The sequence below is a fragment of the Lepidochelys kempii genome, chromosome 5 (assembly GCF_965140265.1).
Source record: "Lepidochelys kempii isolate rLepKem1 chromosome 5, rLepKem1.hap2, whole genome shotgun sequence".
In the NCBI taxonomy this organism is placed as follows: Eukaryota; Metazoa; Chordata; order Testudines; family Cheloniidae; genus Lepidochelys; species Lepidochelys kempii.
In genome coordinates, this window is record NC_133260.1 from 19,572,501 (window position 1) to 19,600,319 (window position 27,819).

The following is a 27,819-nucleotide window of genomic DNA, read 5'->3' on the forward strand; positions in this document are numbered from 1 at the left end:
ATAACATAACTACTTTAGGGATTTCCACTGAGCCAGGCAAAGGCAGTTGTTCTAAGCTACACATTGTTGATCCAAAACTCTGGTATTAATATAGGCTGCTAGAAAGCCAAGCCCTCAATTTATTCCAGTTCCAACTTCCCCGGTAGGAGTCACTACCAACAAAAGCAGCTGATACGTTACAGGGATTTTACTGAGGAAACTATGTTTTGTATGTATGTGTAACTGAGAAAGTCTGCAAATTCAACTGTGTGAGATCTCCTAGAAATCTATATGCACATATATCATACTTATACATACTCTCTCTCACACACATCACACATTTGGTTGCCGTTCAGTCAGAGTTTGTCATCGGGTACCACAGAGTAGTATCAGAATAACTGTGATTATTTCCTTATTTGTAGGGAAAGTTGACTCTTTCAGGGCAACCACTTTATACACATGTTCACAGCAAAAGTACAATGACATACAAAAGCAACACCAGGGGAACTGTTATTTCTCAGTATAAACTGAAAGATGTTCTGGCTACCCACAGCTTGTGAAGTACATTCTTGACTGTGCTGTATATTCAAATGTTACTATACGGTCAGTTCAAGGCTTCTCTGCACTGGTTAAGAGTCCTGATGTCATCTTTTAACAGGTACAAACAGATCCACTCTCAAACCTGAATACATAGAGAATTATTTATAGTGCAAAAATATTATTTAAAATACTAAGATAAAGTACTTAATGCTGAAACTTTGTATTCCTTTCGGAAACAACTGTGATATTGCACTCAGAGGGGAATGCCACCGAAAGGCTGGAGACTTAAAACCATGTTAGAAATAATGGGCTTGTGACACAGAAAGTGATGCAATAATGCATTATTTCAACACTTCGTATGTCATGAAGCCATTCTTTCAGTGCTTTCTAGGTCACTGATAACATAACAACTCATCAGGTGCAATTTATCTACGCTCTTGTTTTATAAATATATTCATATAGCACAAGTGTGGACAAATTTAAGTTAATATAAGATCTTATCTAACATGACATAGAAAGTGTAAAATACCATGTTACTTCAACACTTTGTCATGAACCAGTTATTTCAGCATTTTCTAAGTTGCCAACCTGTCTCACATTTTAGAAGATAATCATTCCTTCCACAGGCCTCTGCCTTCATTTTCCTTCTTTACTACTTTGCTAGAATCCACAGACAAATCCAGATAGGAATTGCTATCGACTTATTTCAGATGAATTGATAAAGGATAAAAGAAGACAGGTGAAGCTGACTGGAAATGGTCACAGTTTTGTGGTTTCTGTGATACATATACAATTTCAATGCTTTAATACATTTGTTTCCAGTTTCTCCATTTTGTTTTTGTTTATTTCCAAACCCCAGGAGAAGAGTGACTGAACTGTACAGAAGCCATATCAATGTCTTCACCTCATACAGGAGACCCTCCCAACTGATTCAAGAAAGAAAACAAAACCGTGTCTCTTTCCTAGCATAATCTCCAAACGGTGCCATGAAAGTTAGTTCTTGAATGGCTTCATTCAGTGAGCTGTTGAACACTCTCAACTCCCACTGAAGTACGTTAGAGTTGAAGCACTTCACCCCACCAACACACAGAAACTGCTCAGCAACCAGTACGTTTGGGGTCCGAGGGAAAACCTAAAACCTTTAAACTGAGAAAGTGACAGAAATCAATGTTCACCTCTTTTGAGAGAAATAAAAAACTGTCTGCAAATCTAGACAATCTGGAAGGAAATGACACACACAGCACAGCATTTTCTTGAAAATATGGAGGTCAAAACACAAGTCCTTAGGAAAGTAGTAAAAAAAGGGAAACTATTTGTCTGACGACAAGCTTATAGCAACAAATACTAGTTGGCAATGGTATAATACCTGGCAAAAAGCCCGTAATACCCAGATTCTTAGTATTCCTGCCAGCCTGGATCAGCTGGATACCTCATCCTTCTTAGCCACATCCCTGAATTTAGGTATCAATATAGATCCTAATGACATGGGAAAGAGATATAGTGTTCTTTAATATGAAGTATGAGGGAGAAAGGAATCTTAGAAGGAACCATCAAAGTCATTTTATCCATCTATAATGACCAGAGATTAAAGGTCAGTAGACTGGGGGTGGGATGGAGGGGAAGATCACATTTAGGGACAGTAAAATAGTTCTTCCACAGATACCAGATCTGCTTTCCAGGGACGTAAATATGAGCAGATTTTTTTTAAAATCAGTTTCCTAACTAACTGTAGATGTAATTCTCTTATAGTAAGCAAAGCTGACTATTTTCACACAATGAAGCAGTGTCTTGCTTAATGGACAATATAAAAACAAAAACTGAGGAAGATAATGAACAAAATAATTAGTTGTATCATGTTTACCTTACACATAAGAATGAGACATATTTTCAGTAGTACAAACACCAGTCATTTTCTGCCATGGGTTGTGCACAACTTCAAAATGAAGTCAGTGAGCAACCTGCTAAACATCGGACGATAGAATCTGGTCCTTTTCTATGTCTCTTTTTCTCAGGATTTGTTTCCTTGCTATCCTCTGTTTCTGGGTGTTAGTAATTATTTTTTCTTCTTCTAGGAAGAGGACCATATTCGGGCAGTCATGTACCATAATGATGAGTACAGCATGAAAATCTATCTATCTATATATATGCTGAATATGCCAGGCCCTAACAGCAGCAATATGCAAAAAACTAGTTTAGAGAACAGTTAAAATGTTGATATACCTGCTTTAAGTTATAAACTACGTACTGCTCACATTCCTAATACATCAATCACCATAGGACTTAGCCTCAAGCCTCATTATTTTGTTTGTTAAAGTAAGGATGTCTCTGCTTTGGAAATGAACACTTTCTATTATTCATAAAAGGGACAAATTCTCTATAAGACATAAGGAAGCCAAATTTCCTGCTGTTGTAAGCGGGCGTAACTGTTGATTTTAATGGAGTTGCACCTGTTTATACCAGCAGGGAACTTGTGTCAAAGAATTAGGATACATGACAATGGACAAAAGATACTGTTTCTAAAGGACTTAAAATCTATACTATGAATGTCTATGTAGATTAGCTTTGCTGACTAGAATGCTTATTCAATGCTTATCTGTGACTTGTACGTGCATTACATATCTACTACATATTATATGGATTTCTACCACAGCCATCAATGTAGTCTCCAGGTAGTACTATAACTGGTAAGATAACTTCAGCAAAAAGAAATAAAACAAATGATTTCCAAACCTGCATACTCATCCAACTGTGATTTGTGGGTGTTAATGTGGATATTGATCCTACTGAATTGCTGCTACGTGCATTTTTATCAGAGGTGTTTACATGTTTACAATGCTTAACAGACATATCTGACAAGGCTAAATAAATACAATAAATTGTGACGCTAATCTTTCACTTATGCAAATAACTCTTGCAGCGATAGTGCCCTGATGGCACAGACACCTATATTGTGTCTCCATATAAGAACCACCAAACAGAAGCTCATTGGCTGAGGTGGGTATTGTGACCAAAGATAGCTTTGTATTATGTTAGCTGGGCAAAATGGTCAGTCCGCAATGGCTAGACTAGGTTATACGATGCTATTGTAAATGTCCAGCAGGACTAATTTGTAACATATCAAACCCTGTTTATGCACTCTTAGCTACACGAGTACTTGTATTTACTAGATGGCACATGAGGTTAACAATATAATATCAAGAGTGTTTTAACACTAGTTATTTATAACTTAAATAGCATAAAGAGTATGCTTTACACACAGGTCAGTTTTAGTGCACTTCCATTATGTAGAGCTGCCCTTCTTTGTCTGGAGGTACTTGGGATGGGCAATAAGGGAAAACTTGTGGCGCTCATGCGATACCTGTTCTTTCTTACAGTAAAAAGAGAACTCCAATCTCCTCTGCTGTCAGTCTGTCACCTTCCATGAAAGCTAACACACAAAAACATTAAAATATAATTTACAGTAGATCTATTTTAAACCAACTACATATCTAAAATATTCATTTGCCAGCATCTCTATTTCTGACTATGCTGCTTGCAAAAACCGAGAGTGATTTAAAACACATGAGCCAGAACTCTCAGTTACACCAAGGCAGCAGTGCCAATTTTTGCCATTTTATCATAAGTCTCACAATGTTTGACTTTTTTTAAAGCTCCGGCTCCTTTACTCACTGATTGGATGTAAATCTCAGATTTCATTTTAAAACAAAGTAAGTTTCTTGCCCCCATATTTATGGAGAAAAGCTTGAAAACAGGAGCCCTAAAGTCACAAAACTCTGAATGTTAATAAATACAATCCTACATTTATTATTTTTAAAATCCCATGATTTTATTTGTGCAGGGGTGGGGAAGGGCACTGACTCATGATGTTTGAACACCTGAGGTTGGCAATAGTACTAAGGCCCCTTTACATTGTTTTTGCTGTGTGCAGGGGCCTTAAAATGGGTGTAAAGGGTCTATCAAATCCAAGGGTAGGAAATATTTCCTGCATAGAATATGAATACCCTATCTCAATAAGTTGGAAAATCATCTGAAAATTGATTATATGACCCCTGGTATTTTCCAGAGATATGTGCTACTGAGAGTCCAAACAGGGCCAATCCTGGGGTCTAGCCAACAAGTGTTTTTCATAAATAAATTTAGTAGCATCTGCCCCCCACTGAGCTTAGAAATATTCAGACACTATGTTTCTTTTGAATCCATTTTAAAGGACTTGACAAAAATATACGCATAGAATGATTTGTATGTGTATTTATTTTGTGCCCAACACAGGGCTGAACAGCACATTGATGGCCAGGGCCAAATAACAATATACGATATATAACAGCACATTTAGATTATAAGGGGAAATACTGCATGTTCAATTGATAACATGGGCTATAGTGAGCAGTGCTTCAACAACTATTTTGTATCCTATTACTAATAACTTTTTGTAATTTGTAGGCCAACTGTTTTCCATTAGCAGAGGCTGTCATTAGAAGGTCAAACATGGTTTTCCAAGGCAAAACTCACATTGGCATTATTGTTATTATCATTATCACCAACATGTAACAATATCAGTCCACAGTTCTTACAAGGAGTTCTCTTGTCATAAATAATGAGAGATCTGCTTTGGTTTGCCCACAAACTGAAGATAGAATTTCCTTGTATAAGATCAGTGGTTTTCAACCTGTGGTCTGCGTACCCTGTCTAAGGGGTCCATGAAAGGTTGTTGTTACCATAGTGCAGTGGTTTTAACCTGTGGTCCATGGACCCCTGAGGTCCACAGACTATATCTAAGATTTCCAAAGGGGTCCACACCTCCATCTGAAAATTTTTAGGGGTCCGCAAATGAAAAAAGGATGAAAACCACTGTATTACACAGTTGCAGAATTATTTTTATAAAACAGTTCAAGGCTTCAAAGTTTCCATCTAAAGTGCATTTTCTCCCATATTCCAAATAATTTATACTAATATGACTTTATATGTGGTCTGCTGGACTGTAGGAATTTACAGAAACTATATATATACAAACTATTAAAGTATCACTTATAGGTCCCAGTTCTCAGTATGCTATACGCTGTACAAAGACAGGAAGTAGATATGCTCCTTAGCACACAGACCTTAGATACTAAGAAATATACACATGTATTGTAACCATTAGTAAATGCTATGGTTAAGACTGAATATGTTTCCCAGCTTTCATACACAGGTAACTGCTATATGTGAAAGCACCCATGAGATCAGATTTGGCAGAGCAAACTGTAAAGGCAGAATGAGCATCAGCAGCATCCAGCAGGGTACACACTGTCCATGTGTACTTTTCAAAAATCACATTATAGGTCAGGATCCTCAGCCCCTTTCTCCAGCTAAATTGGATTTAAATCCAAGTTTTGCTATTATGCTTTAAGAGTAAACTTGGCAACATGTGGGGATCTCAGCAGGTATGAAGCTGGGATAGCCAGATTTTCATCACCCTATGGCTGCTCCAGTTTGTGTTTAAGAACAGCTTAGTCTTCATTTGCGCTTGGGGAAGTACAAAAGGTGGCTTAGAGACACTTTTGTCCCTATCCCTCAATCCCTGAGCTATACAGAGTGTAAACTCAGTGTACCTGAAGATCTGGCTCATCGTCTGTAATCATTTGGAAAACTGAAAAAGGTCACCTAAGTGTCAAATTCCTTTCTTCCCCCTAGATGACAAAAGGATCGTTGTGGTGTGTGGTATAAGGTTGCCAAAAAAACGGAGACACAGGTTAAGTGGCTCATACAAGGTTCACTGTGGTCTAGCAGATTAAGTATAGACCTGGGAGACAAGAGCTGTGTGTTTTAATCCTATTTTTTACACTGATTTACCATGTGACCTCAGGAAGTTGTTTAGTTTCTCTGTGCTACATTTTCCTTTGCATAAAATGGGAGAAATCATGCTACCCTACCTCTGTTGCATGCCACAGAAGAATGGAAGAGAGAGCATAATTTGAGAAAAAAATGGGAGGGGCTAGAGAATGTGCAAGCACTGATATTCTTACCAGTGCCCCACTGAACAGAAGAGAGTAATTCCTACACTTAAAAAAATGCTCTCCTGTTAATTAGGAAGTCAACAGCTTGAAAAGACAGGCCTTTCTCTCTGAAGCAGCTTCACTCAGTCTTCAAGCTGTCAGACTCACCCACCCAGCAGGACAGCCACCAGTTCTGTAAAGAGAATGGACCTGTACGTGAGGGAAAAAAATTATGTCCTCCACAGAGGGAGGGGATATTCAGTCTGAGTCATCCGTAGTTACTTTTTCACTAGGGATCAGGAGTCAAGGGTGCATCTGTTCTTGAGATCACTGTTGTCTTTGATCACAATTCATAACTGGGTATAAAGTAAAGGGAACCTGATCTTTAGGAGTATTTGGGGCACTCTTGAGGACTAAGCCAATTCTCTGGAGGCAAAAACATCAAAGTGGACATGCTGAGGAGGAAAAAAGACTCAAGCTCAGGAACATTGGGATGTCAGAATCAGGTCAGGCTCATTCAGTTTGGAAGAAGAATTTTGGGATGATATCCAAGGGGTCATGAAGATACACCCCATTTGTGGGGGACGACAATGAATCCGAGAGGGAGGTGGTATACTTTCTAGTATTTTATCTATTCTAGTTTTAACAGTCTCATGTGAAAAAGTCCAACGCCTCATTTATTCCACAATCTAACGCATCTTGCTATCAGGAAGTTTCACCTGGTATTTAGTCCAAATTCTTCTCTTATTTTCATGTCATTGCTGTAGCTGTACCCCACTGTGCTAAATTACATAATTTCTCTCCCTTTTTGGTATTTACACCCAAAAAGGCATTAAACCAGCGAAGTGTGACAGGATTCAGAAGTCCTGCTAGTATTCCAACAAGCAAGGAGTTAACTTGCTGTGTGAACCTTGCACAGGCACACAGGGCAGAACAGCAAATAAGAACTAGGGAGTGAAGGAACAATTAGGCTTTCAGAAGGTCTGCAGGAAACTATGTAAACTGCAACTTGAAAAGACGTCAGAAAGGCCTTTTTTAAGGTGCAGAACTCTACCTGCAGTTGTTATTGGGCTGGGTTGCTGGATTTCTTGCTTTCTTTTTTCTTTATGTTAAATGATTTAGTTTCTTTTTTTCTGTTTATAACTAATACACCTTAAACACCCAGGGTATAAAATCTTGAGGAGAAAAATTGTTGGATAAAGACTTTTTCTTTCACTGCTGAAGTAGCTGATCCAACAACTTTTGCAAAGACTGTTCCAACCAATAATTAGGGTCATTTCTGCCCTTGAATGTGCAGAATTTAGCTCTTTGACACAGCCTATTGTGAATTAAAGCTGGACTAAATTCAGCAGTCGTGTAAACAGTGATATAAACTAGTAGTGATTTGTCATCCAGCTGGTGTTCACAATAAATATAAAACTTACACCCACCTGGTTTTCCTTGGAGGCAAAATTCAGCCCTGGCATCAATGGAAATCACACTCATTGGTGCCATGAATGAATCAAGCCTTGGGAGAACAGGGCATGGGGTGGGTTTAAATTAAAGCCGGGCAAATATTTTGATCATTCTCTGAATGGATGGATTGGTGCTAGTTCCACTAGTTAGACAATTATAACAACACCCAGTACACCATGTTTATGATCAACTTATTGTGCACCAAATATGTAACTTATATTGGCATTTACATCACAACTGAATTTAACCCAGTGATTTTGATAGGACCTGCACATGCTTACTACAGGGTCGATATTGCTGAATGTAGTCTGGCCTTACAATTTTCTTGCTTTGTAGATTTGTCCCTTGTATTTGAACATTCTTTTGTGGTTTAATACTGAATTGCACTGTGCAAGAGGATAATTAGTGGTAAGTATTAAGCAGTTTATGTTCTTCTGTGATTAGAGAAGAAATCCGCAAGGTCTTTGGGCAGTAGTTCCACTATGTTTTATTTCTACAATGTAAAATCCTGCTGAAAAAAGGGCGGTTATACCTTTATTTCATTAGGACTTTGTGCTGAAATCTTTCTTAGAAACACACTAATCAGAATAAAGATGTCAAGATGCTGCATCTTCTGAAAGAAGAATATTGTTTTGTGAGTAGTTTGGGCCATACGGTACTTTCACTTTGTATATTTTATTATATTAAATACACACACTATATATAGATATGTAAATAATATGTGCATTCTTAGAATAATAAAATACACACAGTGGAACTACTATAAATACACAAACACACACACACAAACACATTACTGAACAAATTCCCCCTCCGTCCCCCATTAAAATAACTCAAAGAAGGCCACATGCATGTCAAAAGCAGACATTCAAATGCCACATGTAATATATTGTTCGTATTGTGGAAGAGTCTAGAAGCCCCAATCAAGATTGCCATCCTATTGTGCTAGGCACTGTACAAGCAGCGTGAGAGACAGTCACTGTCTTGACGGGTTTACAGACAAAATGTGGGAGGCGAAACTCTGTACCAGAGAGGTGAAATGCCTTGCTGGAAACCACACAGCCGGTGAGTGACAGAGCAGAGGGAATAGAACTCCAGTATTCTGACATCATATTCCCTTTGATTGGTCAAGTTTGCACTTAAATGCTTGCTTTTACACACATAAATACCAATTTCTATATCAAAACGTGAGATTTGGAAACCCTATAAATCTGCCCTCTTACCCTGGTTTGAAAAGCAGATAATGTACAGTCAGGCAAGGAAGAAGAAAGAAAATCTTGCTTACTGCTAAATTCCCTACTGCCAACTCTTGGGATTTTATCACAAGTTGAGCAATATTCTCCCCCCCAACCCCACCCGACCCCCCAAGTCTCAGATACAGGAATGCTGTAACTACATGAGACTATAAGCTCTCATTATTTAATTAAAAAAGAAAAAAAGTTTCTAGCCCTCCTGGTTGTGGACAAAAACTTAAAGACTCAAAACTCACAAGCAAATTGGAAGACTCCTAATTTACATATTTTAAAACAATCTTATGTTGTGTAAGCCAATCTCATGATTTTGGGGGGGCCAGACTCATGACTTTTTACCACTCACTTGGGTGGTACATCTGACATCAAAGCACCATGGAATTATGACATACAAGTTAAACAGTTCCCATAAAGTTAAGGGGGAGGGCTTTTAAATAGCAATTTAATTAAGCTTCGAGACCAAAAGAGCGGTGGTGATTGTTCACACACAGCTCACCATATTATTTATGCCTCGGAATTGGAGCTCACATGGCTAGGTTCGCAAAGGGACTTCCGGTGCTGCACTCCTGAGCGTTGCAGCACCTAGCTTTTAGGGGCTCTGTGGCCGAGTGGAATTCAGAACCCTGAGCTAAGTGCCCGGCTTCCCTGTACAATATATGGAAAGAGCTCAGCACCGATGGATGGGATTCACAAAAGCCAACACGATGAGCAGGGAGCCGTCTAAACTACCCAGCTGGAACTACTGAGAAGGGTGGGCCCACTCACAGAGAGGTAGTCCAGGTCAGAAGGAGGCACCTGTCTCTGCTTTGGGTTTTCAGCCATGAGCCCTCTCCAGCAATTTGGTGCTTTCAGTTTTTTGCTAGAAACGCCACCAGAGGAAGAGAGGATGATAGTGTCCTCCGCTCCCATAACCTTTAGCCTACTGGTTAAGGCACTCACCCAGGATGTGGGAGTTCAGTTTCCCTTTTGCCTGATGTGAGCTTAGGCATGAGTTAGGCAGTGATCTGCTGAGTGGTGTCAGGACTTAGGTGAGTGTGCGCATGCTCAGCCACTGAAGTTTAGGCCACTTGGGGACTTATGGTGCATCCAGCATAAAGCAGCGGCTGACCGGGGCTTTTGTGAATGCCAGTGGCACTTAAATATTGAATGCAGGCATCTAAAATGGCAGTTAGGTGCCTAAGTCCCCTTGTGAATCTAGCCCTGACTGCATTAGGTACCGCATAGGTACTGCACTCAGTATATAACCTATCAACCTGAGGTCCCTCCTACTGAAAGCTATGTGAGATGCAATACCTCAGCACACTGGGGTGACTTAAGAAGACAGCAATATTGCTCCAGTTCTGCGGCCCCTCTGATGGACTCATACTGATGCAAATTCACTGCTGAGGGTATGGGAGTTACAATCTAATTCTCTTTCTGTAACACATTTCATGCTTTTTCAAATTACTCAGCATTTTAGTGATGTTTTTAGTATTTAATATTTTTGAACTTGGATTGCCCTTGATTGTTTACTGCAGTAGCCACTGTAGAGAACCCTTCAGCCATTAATTAAGTGAGGTTCATTTCTTGAACCTAAATAAAATACAAAGTGGATCTTGCATTTTAAGCTGTTTCTCAGAATATCACACGCTAGACAAAGCACAAGGGACACCTAATGTTTCAGGCAAAGTGATTCAAGAATTGTGTCTCAAAATAATACAAGTCGTACTAAAAATTCAGATATTGCAGCTCGAAAATTGGCAATGAAATGGTTAACAGACATATGCTGTATAATTAGGAGATGCATTAATGATTATGAATAGTAAATGACTTGGTGCAAGGAAAAAAAATCTAGTCAAAGGGGACATGCACCTATCTTACACATTTATTAGTAACTGTATATAACTAGAGAATTCTGCTATTAAGAATCCTGCATTATTGGTGTAAATACTTCCAAGGGTACATCAAATTGTAATCTTTCATACGACATCCATCAAACCAGGCTGGAGATTTTGACAAACATTAAACACAGTAAGGAGGCAATTATGTATGCATGATTTAATCTGCAACTAATTAATATGCAAATTTATTCATATGTTAGTTACTAAATTAAAAATGCAAAGAAGCCCTTATGGTGATTCTCAAAATTTTGCACAAACAGAACATTTAAAATGTAAGAAAAATGAAGTTTTTTTGAAACCTGGAGCATACTTTTAGTCTTTTGGAAACCTGTTGCACAGAGATGGTTCAAAAATATTTGCTTAAATACTGGAGAATGATAAAAGGTGTGTTAATTTCATGTGAACGTGGTAGAAGAAAGGTTAACTATGATTCTCTCAAAGTCTTAGGAGATGTGCACTAATTATCAAACAAATTGTATTCTAACCCTAACTCCTAGAGCCCACAAAGAATTTCAGGATGGTCAGAAATTGGCATTTTGCTCCATTTCTAGATATCTTCATGCTGAATATCTGTCTATTCTAATACAAATGAATATGTTAGCATTTTCAGACCTGACATAGAAAACAGTTTGGTGGTCAGTAGGCAGACACACAAGCCCCACTCCGTTTAGTCACCTGAATAATTTAGCCAATTCACATTTTAGAAACTGCTTTCTGCAAACATAGAAAACCAGATGAGTGAGGGAACCCGTGGAGTGGAAGGGGATAGCAATTGCCTTTAATTCATTTCTAGATGTATCTTCAAGAAAAAACAAACAAAACAAAAGGAGGCATTTAAAATAATTTATAGTGAATCCTTAAAGCTCTGGATTTGGAATACGTTACTCTCTTTAATAGGTGAGTAGAGAATGATAATGTAATATGTGTGTGGATCTGTATTTATATGTCTTTTAACAGTATGCTGCTTTTCAGTTTATTAAAAATATATTAGAAAATGCATCTCTGTGCCTAAATTCCCTTTTGATCACCTTTCCAGTGAGAGTTCAATGACAATATACCCTATATACGTTGTGCAAGCAGTATGTTGGAGCAACTAAAGTAGCCCAAAGAAATGAGGTATGGCTCAACAGCATGAGAAAGTACAATAAGTGCTTCCAGGCTGTTTCCTGGGCCACTGAACTCTCACTCATGTTTCAAAAATAAAAAAGAAAGTAATCCCGTTCGTTATAGCCCTGTGTAAGGGCGGGGTGGGGGAGGGGAGGAAGTTAGCCATTGGCTGCTACTGTATTCACAGTCTGATTTTGTTCCCCCTGTTTCCTTTATCCCACTTTGATGCCAAGCTGACTGCAGCATGCCCATTTCGTTTCATGCATGTCGGCCAAAAAACCCACTAGCCTACTGTGCAACTATAAGTAATCTGTTTTGATATTAGTACCTCAGTGTGTAACGTAAGAATCAGATGTCCACAAACTATGGATGCTCCAAGGGGGAGGGGGGGGAAGGGAATGTGTGTCTCTGCCCAGCTGTCTTTGGAATGAAGGATGGTGGGTATCAGGCAGAGCCTTGAAGTTGTGGTGTTAACACTGGGGGGGAGGGGAGGGACTAGGATGGGATGAACCTCAGAGGCAAATATGGGGCAGAGACAACCCATGGAAACAAATTCACTAAAACACAATATATTAATATGACACTACATGTGCTACTTCGTGTTATTCCAGGTATCTGCAATCTGTATGTTCTTTGTGTTCTCCTTATAAAAATGATTGATCCAGGGACTCTATTTTGTGATTTTAATAACTAGAGCTCTAAAACGACATTTTCCTTTCATGATTTCACTTCTGTAATGCACAACTGGGGCAGTTCTTCAGAAAGAGACTCTCAAAGACTAAATTTTCCAATCTAAGACCAAGGTAGGAAAAAAAAATCTGGATTTGAATGGGGAAATTGCATCAGAACTGCTTTGTGAAATATAAACAGGTTTGGTTGTACATTTCTGAATCCACTTTGCTCCTCTTTAACAAGTGACTCTTGATTTTTGTTTAGACCAGAACCAAATGTAATGCTTTTAAAAGCTTAAACATACACATTTATGCATTCATTACACAGTGTTAAATCCAATTTGTTCTTTTTACTGTCACAGGAAGCACATGTTTAAAGCAATCTGTTTCCTCATATGAATGCTTTCCTGTCTGTTTGAAAAAAATTGCAACACACTTTACCCCAAGTAACCAAGAGGTGATCATAAATATCCCTAAATAGCATTAAACAGATATGAAAGACATTAACACTTGCAGAATGCCAAAGTAGTATTAAAAAAAATTCTAACAGATGCTCCTAGGTCAAAAAGTGAAATGTGTGTTTCCTGAAAAAACACTCTCATCAGAATCATAAATGAACTGTGAGTGGAAAAATGAGGTGTCGTAGAGCAAACTAGAGGATCTTTTTGGTGAAGAACTCTAAAACACCACTGCTGAAGTGTGGTTGCAATAAAAGAGCCAAAATTAAATGGACGTTTGTTGAAGACCAATATCTTTTGTAATCCACAAGGTGGCAATGACAACAAATGAGGGCTGACTAAACCCAATCTACCCCAGCACCGTCAAAACTTTCGCTGAGAAAGATCGTATCACTGCAAACCAAAATACAAATCTAGGGCCACTCAAGGGAAGGGGGTTAACTCAGCCAAACTGGACTTGACCCAGACAATTTAACTTTGCGTCATCACTTTGTGGCTTACATTTGGCAGGGAAAAGATGTTCTCATCTGGAAACATAGTCAAATCAAGGGAAATATGCAAATCTGGTTTAAAACACTAAAGTTATCTAAAACCCTTTAAACAAATCTTTTTGTGGACAGATACACTTCCCTGTTTAAGAATTTAGCTGAAGCATTACAATGAGAATGTAACACAGGAATGCAGGCTAGGAACTGAGTAGGTCTTTGAATGCTCCTAAACCATCTGTATAAACAGTTTTATTATCTGCTTGGAATTCATCACACACTAGAAACCTTTAAACCATTTTTGATTTATGACAGAAACAAGAACACAAACAGCTATGTGTGATGCTAACACACCCAGCCCTGGTCTGTCTTTCCCTGAGCCAGCACAGAGTTTCAGTGCTCCTTAAGTAACTCATTTGGCCCCTACAGGGAAGGGAGTGCCTCATGTCACTGAACAGTGACCCCCTGTGGCCAATTAAGGACTTGGTGAAAGTGACACAGGGCCAGAAGGTTTCTGGGGCGGGGGGAGGGATTGTGGTTAAAATTAGAAAAATATGGGGTACAACAGTCTCAGGATTCTGATAAGGTTACAGCGGAAGCCCTACTATTAAAAAAAATAAAAGGACAGTGTTGATGTATTTTTCATAACTTTAATAATCATCTTATTGTGAATCATTATGCCCTTGGAATCTCAAAACAAAGATTTTACATTCCTGAAATTGATTTCTTTCCATTATCTACACAACCCTACTTATTGCAGGGTTGCTCCCGAGTACTGAGCTTTGTAAAAACAAATAAATACCAATGCCCCCCGCCCCCAACCAAAATGAAGTAATTTTATTTGTTTTTGTTTTGTCTGTTTTTCTAAGTCTTTATAAGGCCTTCACACTGAGATATTGCCCAAGTATAGGGATACTGCCTATCTCTAGCTTCAATAAAAATGCTTAGGGTGATTTTTCCTCAGCTGTTGATTAAACCATCTGTTTGGAGTGGCAAACATTTTGTATTCTTTTCAAAATAAAAACATATAAAAGATACTGTAGGGCTACTACATTTTATGCAAGAAAATTTCATGGATGCTTCGCTAGACATTTAAACACATTAATAATTACTAGTGTAATTTGTGCAGGTTTTTTTAAATCTAATCTAATCATCATGACAAAAAGTATTTCTGCATATTTACCTTTTCAGTGAAAATGTAAAAATACTTTACAGCAAATATATAAAGAATTGTGATATAAAGAATTACATGAACTTTGCTAGCAAAATTAAGTAAGTCAGACTGGTGTTGATAGGATCCCATAAAGTTCATGATTAACTTTTTCATTAATGTGATCTTTCCCCCTTCTACATATTCATTTAGTTTTTGGATGGAATAAAAAATTTAAAACAAAAGACTTCCCAAGAACAGAATTCCCAAAGCAAATACCAGAATTCCCAAATACTGTCCACTAGAAATATTTAAAAGAATCTGAAGTTACCTACTACATAGAGAAAGAAATAGAAAGGAGCCATTTTTCCTCTCTAAATGTCTTGTACTAAAAATTATTCCCCAAAGCACAAGTTCAAAGAGAGGACTAAGTGCCAAATTCTTCCCTCATTTGCACTCGTGCAATCCCCCTGACTTCCTCCGTTAGCACCGGGATTCAATGGGTGTAACTAGAGGCAGAATATGACCCTAAGGGTGGATCTACAAATCTCATTTTCTTTCCTTTGTATATAAGCCATTTCTTTTCATTACAGCAGACATTCAATTCATGTCCCATTTGAACAAAACAAAGCAACAAACAGAAAACAGAACAGTGAAATGCCTTTACAGATCCTGTGAAAGTTTAAGACTGGGCATACATACATTCCCAAATGGAGTTCCACTGGTTTCAATGGCCACTTTGCAGGATCGGGTCCATAGTGACAATTTTTGTTTCATGAAGCAATTTCACTAAGTCCAGAGTCACCACTCCTTTCATTCTTCTTTATTATATAGGGAATTTCAGAAAATTCTGTTTCACTAGGAGAGCTCCACTATATATATATATATATGCTTTAATGAAAGAGGGGAAAATACATTACACTGAAAGTTTGCATATCAAGTTTCAGCCCAAGGAATATGTACAAACTCCCCATGAATAGGGTGCAATATGCAGGCTCCAATACAACCATAATTCCAGTAGGAAGAGTAAATGCTGCTATGCAAAAACAGCAATGCTAAAAGTGCTGCCTAAGAAAAGAAAATATGCTGAGTACTTACAGTATTTCAGTTTGAATTTATAGCAGGCATTTAGGAATCCTCTGTATTCAATGGCCAAACCCCTAAGTCCATAAGAAACACTTTGCTGTCCTCTGCACTACCTACATTACTCTGAAGAGGGAGTCTATGCTCAAGCAAAACAATAAAATCCACAATAACCATATGCCTGTGTTACCAGCTGCTAAGAATAGTCCTTCATTACTGCTGTTTTGGGCCCAAACAGTTAAATATTTAGAACTGTATGAATTTTGCACTACATTTTATTAGAAGTTAAAACATTTAAGGCCCAGGCGTAAAAAAACATACCATTCGTTTCAAATGCTATTGTGTGTTTAAAGAATTATATAAAATTTATTTAAACACACACACAGTTTTATCAACAGCTTCACTGCATTTTAGTGTGTTGAGGTGGGGGGAGGGGGGAGACGGACGGACAAAAACCACAAAGCACCTTTGACTCTAAAGAAATGCTTTAAACTTTCCAGTGCCACAATTTTCAGCAGAACATCTTTTAATCAACCAACTCACTAGTTTACAGTAGATTCTGATATAATAATGTATTTGAAAAAAGTTTAAAGAAATATTGCAAATCAAGAAAACCCTAAACAGGATTTCTAATTGTAAAAGTGCCCGTTCAAGTTAACATACTAGAAATGTTCGTATGAAAAAATGAAGTAAGGGCTTGATTTTGCCCTGGGATACAGTGTGTAGAAGGTTGAGAAAGGATGTAAGGCAGCACTGTGTGTTATGTGGGCATTGGATGATGGGTGTCCTCTGATGTTGCATGAAGTATATACAGAGAGGTGCATAACATGGCCTACCGGTGATGGGGATTCTGAGAACAGAGGACATGTCCATAAGCTGCTATGAGTGGCCCACACTAGTCAGCACTTGTAATAACGTATACACTGCTCTTAGGCAGAGGAGCACTACACACAGTGCTCAGCAGCACATTGCAGTAGTCCTCTAGCCAGACTGCTGTGGAGCTAGCTAAGCACTTTAGCCCTCACTTCACCAACCCTCACTATTTACTCAATTATATAAAAATGTTCTAGCAAATATCCCCAAATTAGTTCCTCTTTCATAGAATCATAGAATCATAGAATATCAGGGTTGGAAGGGACCCCAGAAGGTCATCTAGTCCAACCCCCTGCTCAAAGCAGGACCAATTCCCAGTTAAATCATCCCAGCCAGGGCTTTGTCAAGCCTGACCTTAAAAACCTCTAAGGAAGGAGATTCTACCACCTCCCTAGGTAACGCATTCCAGTGTTTCACCACCCTCTTAGTGAAAAAGTTTTTCCTAATATCCAATCTAAACCTCCCCCACTGCAACTTGAGACCATTACTCCTCGTTCTGTCATCTGCTACCATTGAGAACAGTCTAGAGCCATCCTCTTTGGAACCCCCTTTCAGGTAGTTGAAAGCAGCTATCAAATCCCCCCTCATTCTTCTCTTCTGCAGGCTAAACAATCCCAGCTCCCTCAGCCTCTCCTCATAACTCATGTGTTCCAGTCCCCTAATCATTTTTGTTGCCCTTCGCTGGACTCTCTCCAATTTATCCACATCCTTCTTGAAGTGTGGGGCCCAAAACTGGACACAGTACTCCAGATGAGGCCTCACCAATGTCGAATAGAGGGGAACGATCACGTCCCTCGATCTGCTCGCTATGCCCCTACTTATACATCCCAAAATGCCATTGGCCTTCTTGGCAACAAGGGCACACTGCTGACTCATATCCAGCTTCTCGTCCACTGTCACCCCTAGGTCCTTTTCCGCAGAACTGCTGCCTAGCCATTCGGTGCCTAGCCGTTCTTCCCAACCCATCACCTAACGCCTCCTAGCCAACCCCCTATTCTGCTTCCTTCCTTCCGAGTGCTCTGGTTGTTCCTCCTAACCTGGACCTAGTCATGAAACCCAACACTCTTTATGCATATTTTATCGTTCTCCACTTCATCCGTCCTCCATCTCTGATCTAACTGAAGGTCATTTCAGACATACCCCTAATAGATCCCACCAGCTTTGCTGATATTCTACCAAATCCATAATGGGATTTCAGCAAGTCTGGCATTCACTGCTAGGCTTGCTGCCATTTTCAACTCAAGTATTTCAGGGCTTCCTTGGGTCAGTGATAACCCAGAAACACTGCACACTTCTAACCCCAGGGAACCCCAGGATGCATGACATCTGAAGATGGCATTCAGCCCAGAAGATGCTGCCAGCAGTGATGATGCTGAGAACCCACCAAACTGTTCATTTTATGAGTTAGATTTCACAGTGGGCAGACCACTGGCAGCAGCAGAAGCATTTGAACAGATAGGAAACACACTTATCCAAATTGATTTGAAAAACTCCCATTTGGTTAAATTGGATATCTGAAGCTAAGGTTTAGGACAATTCATAAGGCTGGCTTTTTAAGAATAGCTTAGTCCTCCTCTAATGTTTAACATTAGCATACGTTCAAATATACAGGGAAAGCATAAACTGAATGTCTCCTAGTTCTCTGCTCCCCAGCTCTCCTCAGCAAAGTTATCACAGACTTCTCCCTCCCATCCATTAACATGTCCTTCCCATAGGAAACCCACACAACCAGACCTAAGCTTTAGGGAAATTCCAAGTGGCATCACAGTAGCATTTTCATTATCTTGGCTTTGGAATAAGATAGAGGTTTCCCTAGGCTCTGGGACTGAGTCATACACTCACTTTTCTGCCCAGATAATGAGGTCAAAGCTCTTAAGAGTGTAAGCATACTCAACATTATGTAAGAAATATGCTTCCACTATGAATAAGGCAACCCTTAAATGTGATGCATAAAGAGGAGGGATGGTCTTGTACTTAAGAGTGGGACTGAAGAAACCTGGTTTCAAAACCTGGCTCTATCACAGGCTTTGGGTAAGTCACCTAATGTCTCTATGCCTTTTTTCTCCATCAACAGAAGTGAGCTATTTGCTTTCCCCTACTCTTTGTTTTGGCTGTAAACTCTTCAGGGCAAGGAGTGTCTCTTACCATGTGTTGTGCAGTGTTTAGCACAATGGGGTGCTGAGTCAGTTGTCATGACCACCTGGCAGGCTACAACCCCTCCTCTCTTTTTCTCTACTTTTAAAACTTCTATTTTAAAAAAATGACTAGTCCTTATGGTGATAGAAATACCTTTGAAAGCATGAACCAAGAGTCAATCTATGCAGTGATGCCTGACTGAATCTGCCAAGAGTCTGCAAGAATAAATGTAAGAGGTACAAACTGGTCCCATTCATCTCAGCGAAGGCCCTGTGGACCCTATGCTCTTGCAAACACGGCATTTGGAATTTTTTCATTTTGCAGTTTTATTGCAGCCAGGTGCCCAACACATTGGCCCAGATCTGCTGGAACCAGCTGGCTTTTTTGAGTGTCCAGTTTGCCCCCCACGGGCAAGATACCTGGATGATAGTGCCTGCTCCTTGCACTGTTCCATGGAGCCAGACAGCAGTGCCATTGCAGCCATCCTCCTTATCTTCCCTCTTCTATGGATTCCAGGCTGACTTCCCTCTCTGATGAACTCAGACCAAGACAGCTACTCTAGTACTTCAAAGCAGTTGTTGCAGTAGCTAGCAAAAGACTCTGGTGCATGCTTACAGACATTTAAAGGAGGGCCCATTGACTCATTTGGAGACCAAACATCCATCTTTGCTAAAAGAAACCCACTGACTTTTTCATCTGAAAGCTTATGGGTATACAAAATTAGAAGACTTTTATTAAGTGGCAGTTCCATAAATGAAAGCTCTTTGAGCATCACATTACTGGTATCCCTCAAATAATTAGGGAAACACTCAACACACCCTGCATTTTGGATGTTGGGATCTGCTTGACTGATCTGCAGAGAAGTCAAAGTAGATTCCTTCGCCAAAGATGCAGTCAGCTGATGAATTCATTACACAGTTACAAGTGTTTAGGAACAGCTGTTTAAAAGAAGCCTGTACTTCTCAATACAACTGGATGACATTACAGATGTGTCTTCTTCTGCCCTATTTTTAATATTTGTCTGGTATGAGTGGGCCACCCCCAGAGATTCTATCACTGATAGGAAATGCCATGGTAACGTGATAGGAAGAAAATAATCTGAAGCTTTAAAAATCAGTTTTTGCATCTGGATTGGCTTTGCTTTGCTTTATTGGTATTTTCATTGATGGAGCCCAAGCTATGACACCAAATACAGTGGCTTTGTGACTAGAATTGCACTCCAAGCCATTTGGACCAAGAAGCTTTGGTGGCAAAGACAATACCAGTGGATCTGGAAAAGGTACCTAATGAGAATGTTAAAGTTGCAAACTCTATTAAAGCCTCTTCGCTATCTTATTGGAAGAAATGGGCACTCAACATCAGCAGCTCCTGTTCCGTAACAAAATTTGTTGACTTGCATGGGGCAAAGTTTTAAATAACTTGCTAGAGCTCAGAAAAAACTTCAGGATTTTTCTTGCTGAAAGTGGTTCTGCCTTTGCTGAATGTTCCACTGATCAGCACTGGCTTACTCTGAATGCTTCTCTCCAGAGACAGCATATAACATAGACTGCTCAACCTGGGGGATTGCATCTCCTCCTGGGAAGGTCAAAAACAGGTATCAACTGATTGCAACATCCCTACTCTTCCAGAAGGAAGCACCACCCAGATGGCCAAGGGATCCTGGGATGGACCTTGTGACAGTCAGGCTCCAGACACTCCAAGGGGAGAACTCAGCAGGTTTAAACCCCAAAAATAAGTAGTCAAAGCAACTAACTGCATACTGCAGTACTGTATTATAAAAGTATATTGTGTAAAGTCTTTTACAAACTCTTGTAATGTTCTGAACTTGATGGCCATTATGAGATGAATATAGATTGTGGTTATGAATTTATGTATTTGTATATAGAGAGAAAACTGTGCTTATAATTGGTGGTGCAGTTTCACCTTCACCTTCCAGCAGGTGCTGGTCAGTCAGGGGCTGCTTCCCCAACCAGATGAGAAGAGCTCCAAGCACTTAGCTTGGTACAACCCAGGAAGAGACAACTGATGGACCATTAGAGTTAATGGGAAGACATTGAGACAATTAGGGATTTCCCCACTTTGAATATCTATAATGACTGAAGAAAAAACAAACTGCAAACCCTTTTAAAATGGAAGGGGTCTGAAGTGAAAGGCAACCAGAAACTGAGAGCCAACCTCTAGGTAGGAAGCTGTCTGTGAAGTGAGCTATAGCTCACGAAAGCTTATGCTCAAATAAATTGGTTAGTCTCTAAGGTGCCACAAGTACTCCTTTTCTTTTTGTGAAACACTGGATCCCCCATTCACTTAGGGGATATGTTGGGGAAATGTAAAAAGGGAACAGGTAACTTGTATTAGAAAGTGGATCATATCTAATATAGGCTGTGTCTACAAGCAAAGAAAAACCCACGGCTGGCCCATGCCAGCCAACTTCAGTTCACAGGGCTCGAGCTGCGGGGCTGTTTCATTTCTGTGTAGACTTCTGGGCTCAGATCTCCCACCCTGAAAAATCCTAAAGCCCAGGCTCCAGCCAGGAGACACAGGACTGGAAGGGCTGTTGATGTCACCTTTCAAGGCATAACTAGGCTGGCAGAAGCCAGGGTGAGACCCTGTGATTATGGGCTGGGTACTAGTGTCAAGAATCTGAGCCATAGCAGCACAGCGTTTAGGCTCTCCAAGCTATAGGGCAAGTGGTGATAGAAGCCCTCACTGGCCTAGGTGATCCCCAAAACATCACAGTTCTGATGGCGAAAAGAAGATCCCAGGATGGAGATGGTTGAGAACTACTGAATTATACAGGTTTCAGAGTAGCAGCCATGTTAGTCTGTATTCGCAAAAAGAAAAGGAGTACTTGTGGCACCTTAGAGACTAACCAATTTATTTGTGCATAAGCTTTCATGAGCTACAGCTCACTTCATCAGATGCAATAATTATTGCTTTTAATAACACGATTTGTAAGACTAAAATCACACCACACAGAAGAGAGAAAATCAGAATACTAAAGATATCAAGTAGGCTTGTTCATGTTACTGGAAAGCTTTATTACAGAGAAAGATAACTTAAGACTTGGAAAACTTACAAGCAGTCTTTGTTTGAAATGGTGACCTGGTTTCATCCTCAGCAGCCACAAGCCTCACTAGAGCATATGAGTGTCTGGAGGGAATGCTGTGATTTCTCTTTTTCTGAGCTTCTCCCTCTTCAGTCCTTTTAAAGTTATCCTCAACTTTTTTACTCTGTTCCTGGCAGCTGTTGCAATAGCTAGTAGGTTTTAAGACCTGCATAGACCTTTAGTTCTCGGGTACAAAGTCGTTGTGGTGGATGGCACTTAAGCTTATGAAACCTCAAATCTGCTTAAACCTTAAACTCTAACCTGACCCTTAAGGCTTTACTCAATTCACCACACAGCATATATCTTTGTTCTTTATTTCTGTATACTACTCATCCAGTAGGCTCCTCCAAAATATCCCTTCTAACTGCTCTCTCTTTCTTTCTAGTCTCATTTTCACATTTTCTTTCATTCCACATCCTAAGCTTGCAATGCCATTTTTTCCCTTCTTCCATATGACCATGCTCCATTCACATCCCTTTTTAAAGCACACTTGTCTCACAAAGACTTGCAAGAACGATTTTCCCCAACATGCCCACAGGGCTAAGAGACTGAACTTTCATCTGGTGTATTATGTGCCATAACTATTTTGTCTGTGTCCAGTTTAGATCATAAATTCACTGAGGCAGAGAACATATCTTCCTTTCAATAGTGCAGAAGATACTGGAAGTGCTCTACGCTGTATCTACCAGTGGTTTCCAAACTAGGGGTGCCACTTGTTGAGGGAAAACCCCTGGCAGGCCAGGCCGGTTTGTTTACCTGCCGCGTCTGCAGGTTCAGCTGATCGCAGCTCCCACTGGCTGCGGTTCGCCGTTCTCAGCCAATGGGAGCTGCGGGAAGCGGCACGGGCCGAAGGACGCGCTGGCTGCCCTTCCCGCAGCCCCCATTGGACTGGAGTGGCGAACCTACACACCCAGAGGTCTCGGTCCCTTTATGCTAGGCATTATACAAGGACATACTAAGAGACACTTCTTGTCCCAAGAGATTATAATCCAGAGAGTCAAAGGAAGTACTGTCACCCTATTTACATACGAAACTGAGGCACAAAAATGTTGTGACATGCTCAAATTAACACCAAAAGCCAAGAAGAGTGAGGAACAGAATCTAGATCTCCTAACTACCAATACAATGTTCTGAAAACTAGGTCAAACTGACGATGTGGAAAACAAATCCAGACTTGAAATTTGAAATTGGCACGAGTTCCTGAAACCATGAAAACAGAAGAAGTGGAGATATTCTTCACAAAGGGCAACGTGAATGTGTTACGGAAAGATATTTTGTACATGCTATGTGAAATAGCATGCTGATTTACCTAGGAAGATTGATTAGGTAACATAATATTTGGTAAGTATAGAATATGTTGGTATGAAATAACATTCTGGGACTTGTATACTTATTTAAATCCAGTTTTTAGGGTTGAAAAATATTATTCCACCCCAAGTTACAAGTTTGTCCTCTTCTTGCAATGAAACGTATCTACAGTCCCCAACGGTGGCTGCACTTCAGCTGCAATAAGGGCTCAGATACACAGTGCTGATAAAGTGCTTTGAGATCGTAAGATGAAAAGTGTCATTCATTCATTCATTCAGCCAGACTGGGGCTTGCTGTGGAGGCCAGACTTATGTTTTCTTTCCCCCACAGCCACTGCAGTGTTTCTGAATAAAGACAAGGCAGATCATGCACTGTTTGGAATGCACCTTGTCACAATAGGGTGAATTTTTAAAGATGACATTTGAGCCTTAACTCTGAACTTCTTGACTTTGTGTTTAACTCAGAACCTATTTGATATATTATTTGAACTCTGATTATTTTTACAGTTTAATTGCCTTTGCATTCAAAATCAACCATCATTTTCAGTAAAAGCAAGAGACAATGTATTTTTTACAACCAATTGCAGAAATTTTGTGTAAGAGCATTTATATATTCAACCAGCTGAAACTGCTCCCCAAAATCCTTTGTAACCCATCGTATAAATAATACTGAGACCAATTTAATACAAGCATTTTAATAGAAAGACAATAATATTTTCATCCTATCAGCTAAATACAATGTAATCTATTTACTCAATTTATAAATGCCTATTGTTTATCCAACATAACAGTCCCATCTAGGCTAATGTTGCAAGATGTATCACATACATAAACTCTGATCCTTTTAAAAGATGCATTATTCTTTTAGAGATGACAATGGTTCAGATTAAATCTATGAAGTTTGCAAATGGTTTCTCATGATACATATTAATGTATAGCACAAAGCCAAAGTTATATTTATACAAACACACTTATGTTATGCATCTCTAAGAATCTTTGTTATATTCTTGTCACTGAATATTTACATTTAATTTATCACATATTCTGATTAGGTAACACTGTACAATTAAAGTATTTGGGGGAAAAATGAGTGGGGGAGGTTGCGGGTTTTGTTTTGTTTACTGTACACCTAGTAAAACACAATTTCAAATTTCACAAACTTAAGGGTGTATAGTCCACCTTAAGAATTATTTGGCCTAGAAATCTTATTTAAAAAACAAACAAACAGGTTTTATGAGAGTTTAAAAGGTTAAGTATTTCAATAATGTAAAATAGAATTTTTTAAAAAAGGTTTAAACGAGGAAGAGTTTTGATACCATTGTGCAAAAAAGTCAAATGCTTCTGGTTCTTGTAAGTTCAGAATCTGCCCAAAGCAAACTTTCACTGCAGAGTTTTAAGCCCCTGACTGTAGAGGTTTCTAACAGAAACACCTACCAACCTTATCTCCACAGTGAGACTAGACTGCAGACACCATCATAATAAAACTCTCTCCTTATGACAAGAATATAACAGTATCAGTGTAATTGTCCTGAAGTGGTCAGCTGTCTACAGGGAAATATTTTTAATTCATAAGAAATTGTTGTATGACAATGATTAAGCAAGTAGAAAACAAACAATATAGCACACAAATAGACTGTGTATCAGAAAGAAATATGCGAAATTCTGAATCCTGGAAAAAGCAAATTGTTAATTTTAAATATAAGATAGAAAATAGAGCACTGCATCTTTAAGCATTTCTGCCTTACTCTGCAAGTATGTGGCTTTTACAGCACAAAGCTATTCTGCCATTTCAGAACATTCAAAGGTACATTCCACTGTATTTAATATTATCCATATTATGTACTGGCTTGCTTCAAAATGTAAACAGCTGTGAGGAATATATCATTTGAAGTTGTCATATAAGCTATTAAAAGTTAAAGTTTCATCTAAATTAAATCCACGGCTAACTTCAAGCATAAAACACTCACAAAAACCTTTGAGGGGATATTAACTATTTCTGTAAAAGGCCAGTAAAAATACATAGCTAAGTAAACTTTAAAAATAGGTACAGTGACTTTTTAATAAAAAATGTCTATTACTAGCAAATTTGTTTTCACAATTTCCGTATTTCAACAATAAAATGATACATATTCACATATGTCCAATATCACAAAGAAAACAATAACTGGAACATTTAAATTAATTGTATGCAGTGTTGTTGTAGCCATGTTGGTCCCAGGATATTGGAGAGACAAGGTAGGTGAGGTAATATCTTTTATTGGACCCACTTTTGATGGCTAGAGAGACAAGCTTTCAGATTTACACAGAGCTCTTCTAAGCTTGTCTCTCTCACCAACAGGAGTGGGTCCAATGAAAGATATTATTACCTCAGCCACCTCGCCTCTCATATTTAAATGGTGATATTCATAGTCTGTCCCTTTCAGATTTCAATTTTATTATTTCTAAGATAAGTAGTAGTGAGACTATAGTTTCTCACATTCACAGGAGTAAATGTGCCTCTTTAAAACATGTTCGTTTGTAAACTTCAATTTTAATTGGGTTTACAATAAAAACAAAAAGTCCATCTCAGATTAACATGTTAATTTGTTCATATATTCTGCAAGACTGATTACCACTTAAGTCTTCCTAATACACACATTTATAGATAATGGAAATATGGTTATGACGTGAAAAAAGTTGTCCGTTTTTCAGTATAAGATTTTTTTTGTTTACAGCTATTGATTGAAAATCTATCCAATATATTTTAGCACAGATGTAATGCTTTATCAACCTATATAATAGTGCAGCACAAACAAAACTAATAGAAAGATGCAGAGAAAAATATAATTCTTTGCCAACTAAAACTTACAAGCTATATTTATTGTAATACTTTATCATCTCTATTAAGGCTATTATAAATTTACAGTACATTATGCCGAGATAAATACTTTTAAAAACTGCAATATACATTTGTTAAGTTTTTTTTCAGTAAAAATAAAAAGAAGACGAAAAAGAAGAATCTATCAAATTTTGGTAGACGAGATAAATCAAATGAAAAGTTATTTGGATCACATAAGAAACGATTATATACCGCTGAAAAGACTTTTCAGCGTTTAATTGCCTGTGATATAGATTTCAAGGTAAGCATTGAAAAAAATGTATCTTTTTAGCTGAGATAGTATCCATATTCCCACAAAAAAGTTAATCAAGGATATTCATTACAAGTATATATCATATTTGGTGCAGGAGGAGAGTGGGAATCTGGGTAATTATTGACTATATCTTTATTTATTAAATAACCCCTAATGCCTTTGGCAACAGCTGGATTCCACTGGTTGACACCTGGTATCACACATTCAGACAGCTATCGATGCAGTTACTTTTATAACTCTAATTCAGGTACCTCAGTAGAAAATAAAGATGTTCTCCCTGTATTCTGGGCTTAGACCCATGTAAATTTCTCATAAATCCTTTCCACAAATCTCTTTTAAAATGCAAATCCATAAATCATCATAATACTGACAAAGAAGTTAACCAACACGTGAAACTAATGCTCATTCTATCCAGAGCCACATACAGGTAACTACCCAAACTTCAGGCATCTTTCCAGAGCTCTCTTTGGAGTTTTCCCTGCTGAAAATCAACATGACCAAGAAACATTTGTCCTCATCGTGTAATTAATCACTTCAAAGTTTAGTCAAGTGACAAGATTTTTAGACTATCCCTACCTTGTCTACAGTCTTTATTGATAAATGCTCTATGAGCTTGGAATTGGATTCATTTATAACCCCTTTTGATCAAACAAAGCAAAAGACAACACAAACAAGCTTGGCAGACAAGCAGTACTTACTGATGATGGTAAACCTGGAGGAACTTTTCGAACTTTCTTTGTTTGTACTTCTGAAAAAAAAGATAAAATGCCATTATAAGACATTGTTAAAACACGTAACACCCATTGTTTCATGTTCTCTATGTATATAAATCTCCCCACTGTATTTTCCACTGAATGCATCCGATGAAGTGAGCTGCAGCTCACGAAAGCTTATGCGCAAATAAATTTGTTAGTCTCTAAGGTGCCACAAGTACTCCTTTTCTTTTTGCGAATACAGACTAACACGGCTGCTACCCTGAAACCTGTCATTGTAAGACATGTTTTCTTTGAAATTTGCTGAACAACAAGCTACCTGATTATGCTTTTTCCAGCTTTAGTCTAGACTTCTAGCATTTTGGTAAAATAAAATGGACACCATTGCTACTTACTGAGATCAGGAAGTTTGATGGAAAGTTGCTGGGAAATAGTGAACGTGTAGATTTAGTGTGTTAGATAATTTGTTCCCTCCTTACCATGGTTTTGTTTTAAAAAGGACCCTTGTGTGTGCAACCAAGGG

The 27,819-nt window shown here is 38.7% G+C and overlaps 1 protein-coding gene across 14 annotated transcripts in view; it reads right to left on the bottom strand.

Annotated features, from left to right (window-relative positions):
* The window catches only part of TCF4 (transcription factor 4), a 315,108-nt gene that overhangs the window by 92,773 nt on the left and 194,516 nt on the right, over window positions 1-27,819 (bottom strand). For all 14 annotated transcript variants that reach the window (XM_073343585.1, XM_073343588.1, XM_073343590.1 and 11 more), the window contains one exon: window positions 27,282-27,331. In XM_073343585.1, the coding sequence (XP_073199686.1) occupies window positions 27,282-27,331 (50 nt within the window). The remainder of the gene's footprint in view (window positions 1-27,281; window positions 27,332-27,819) is intronic.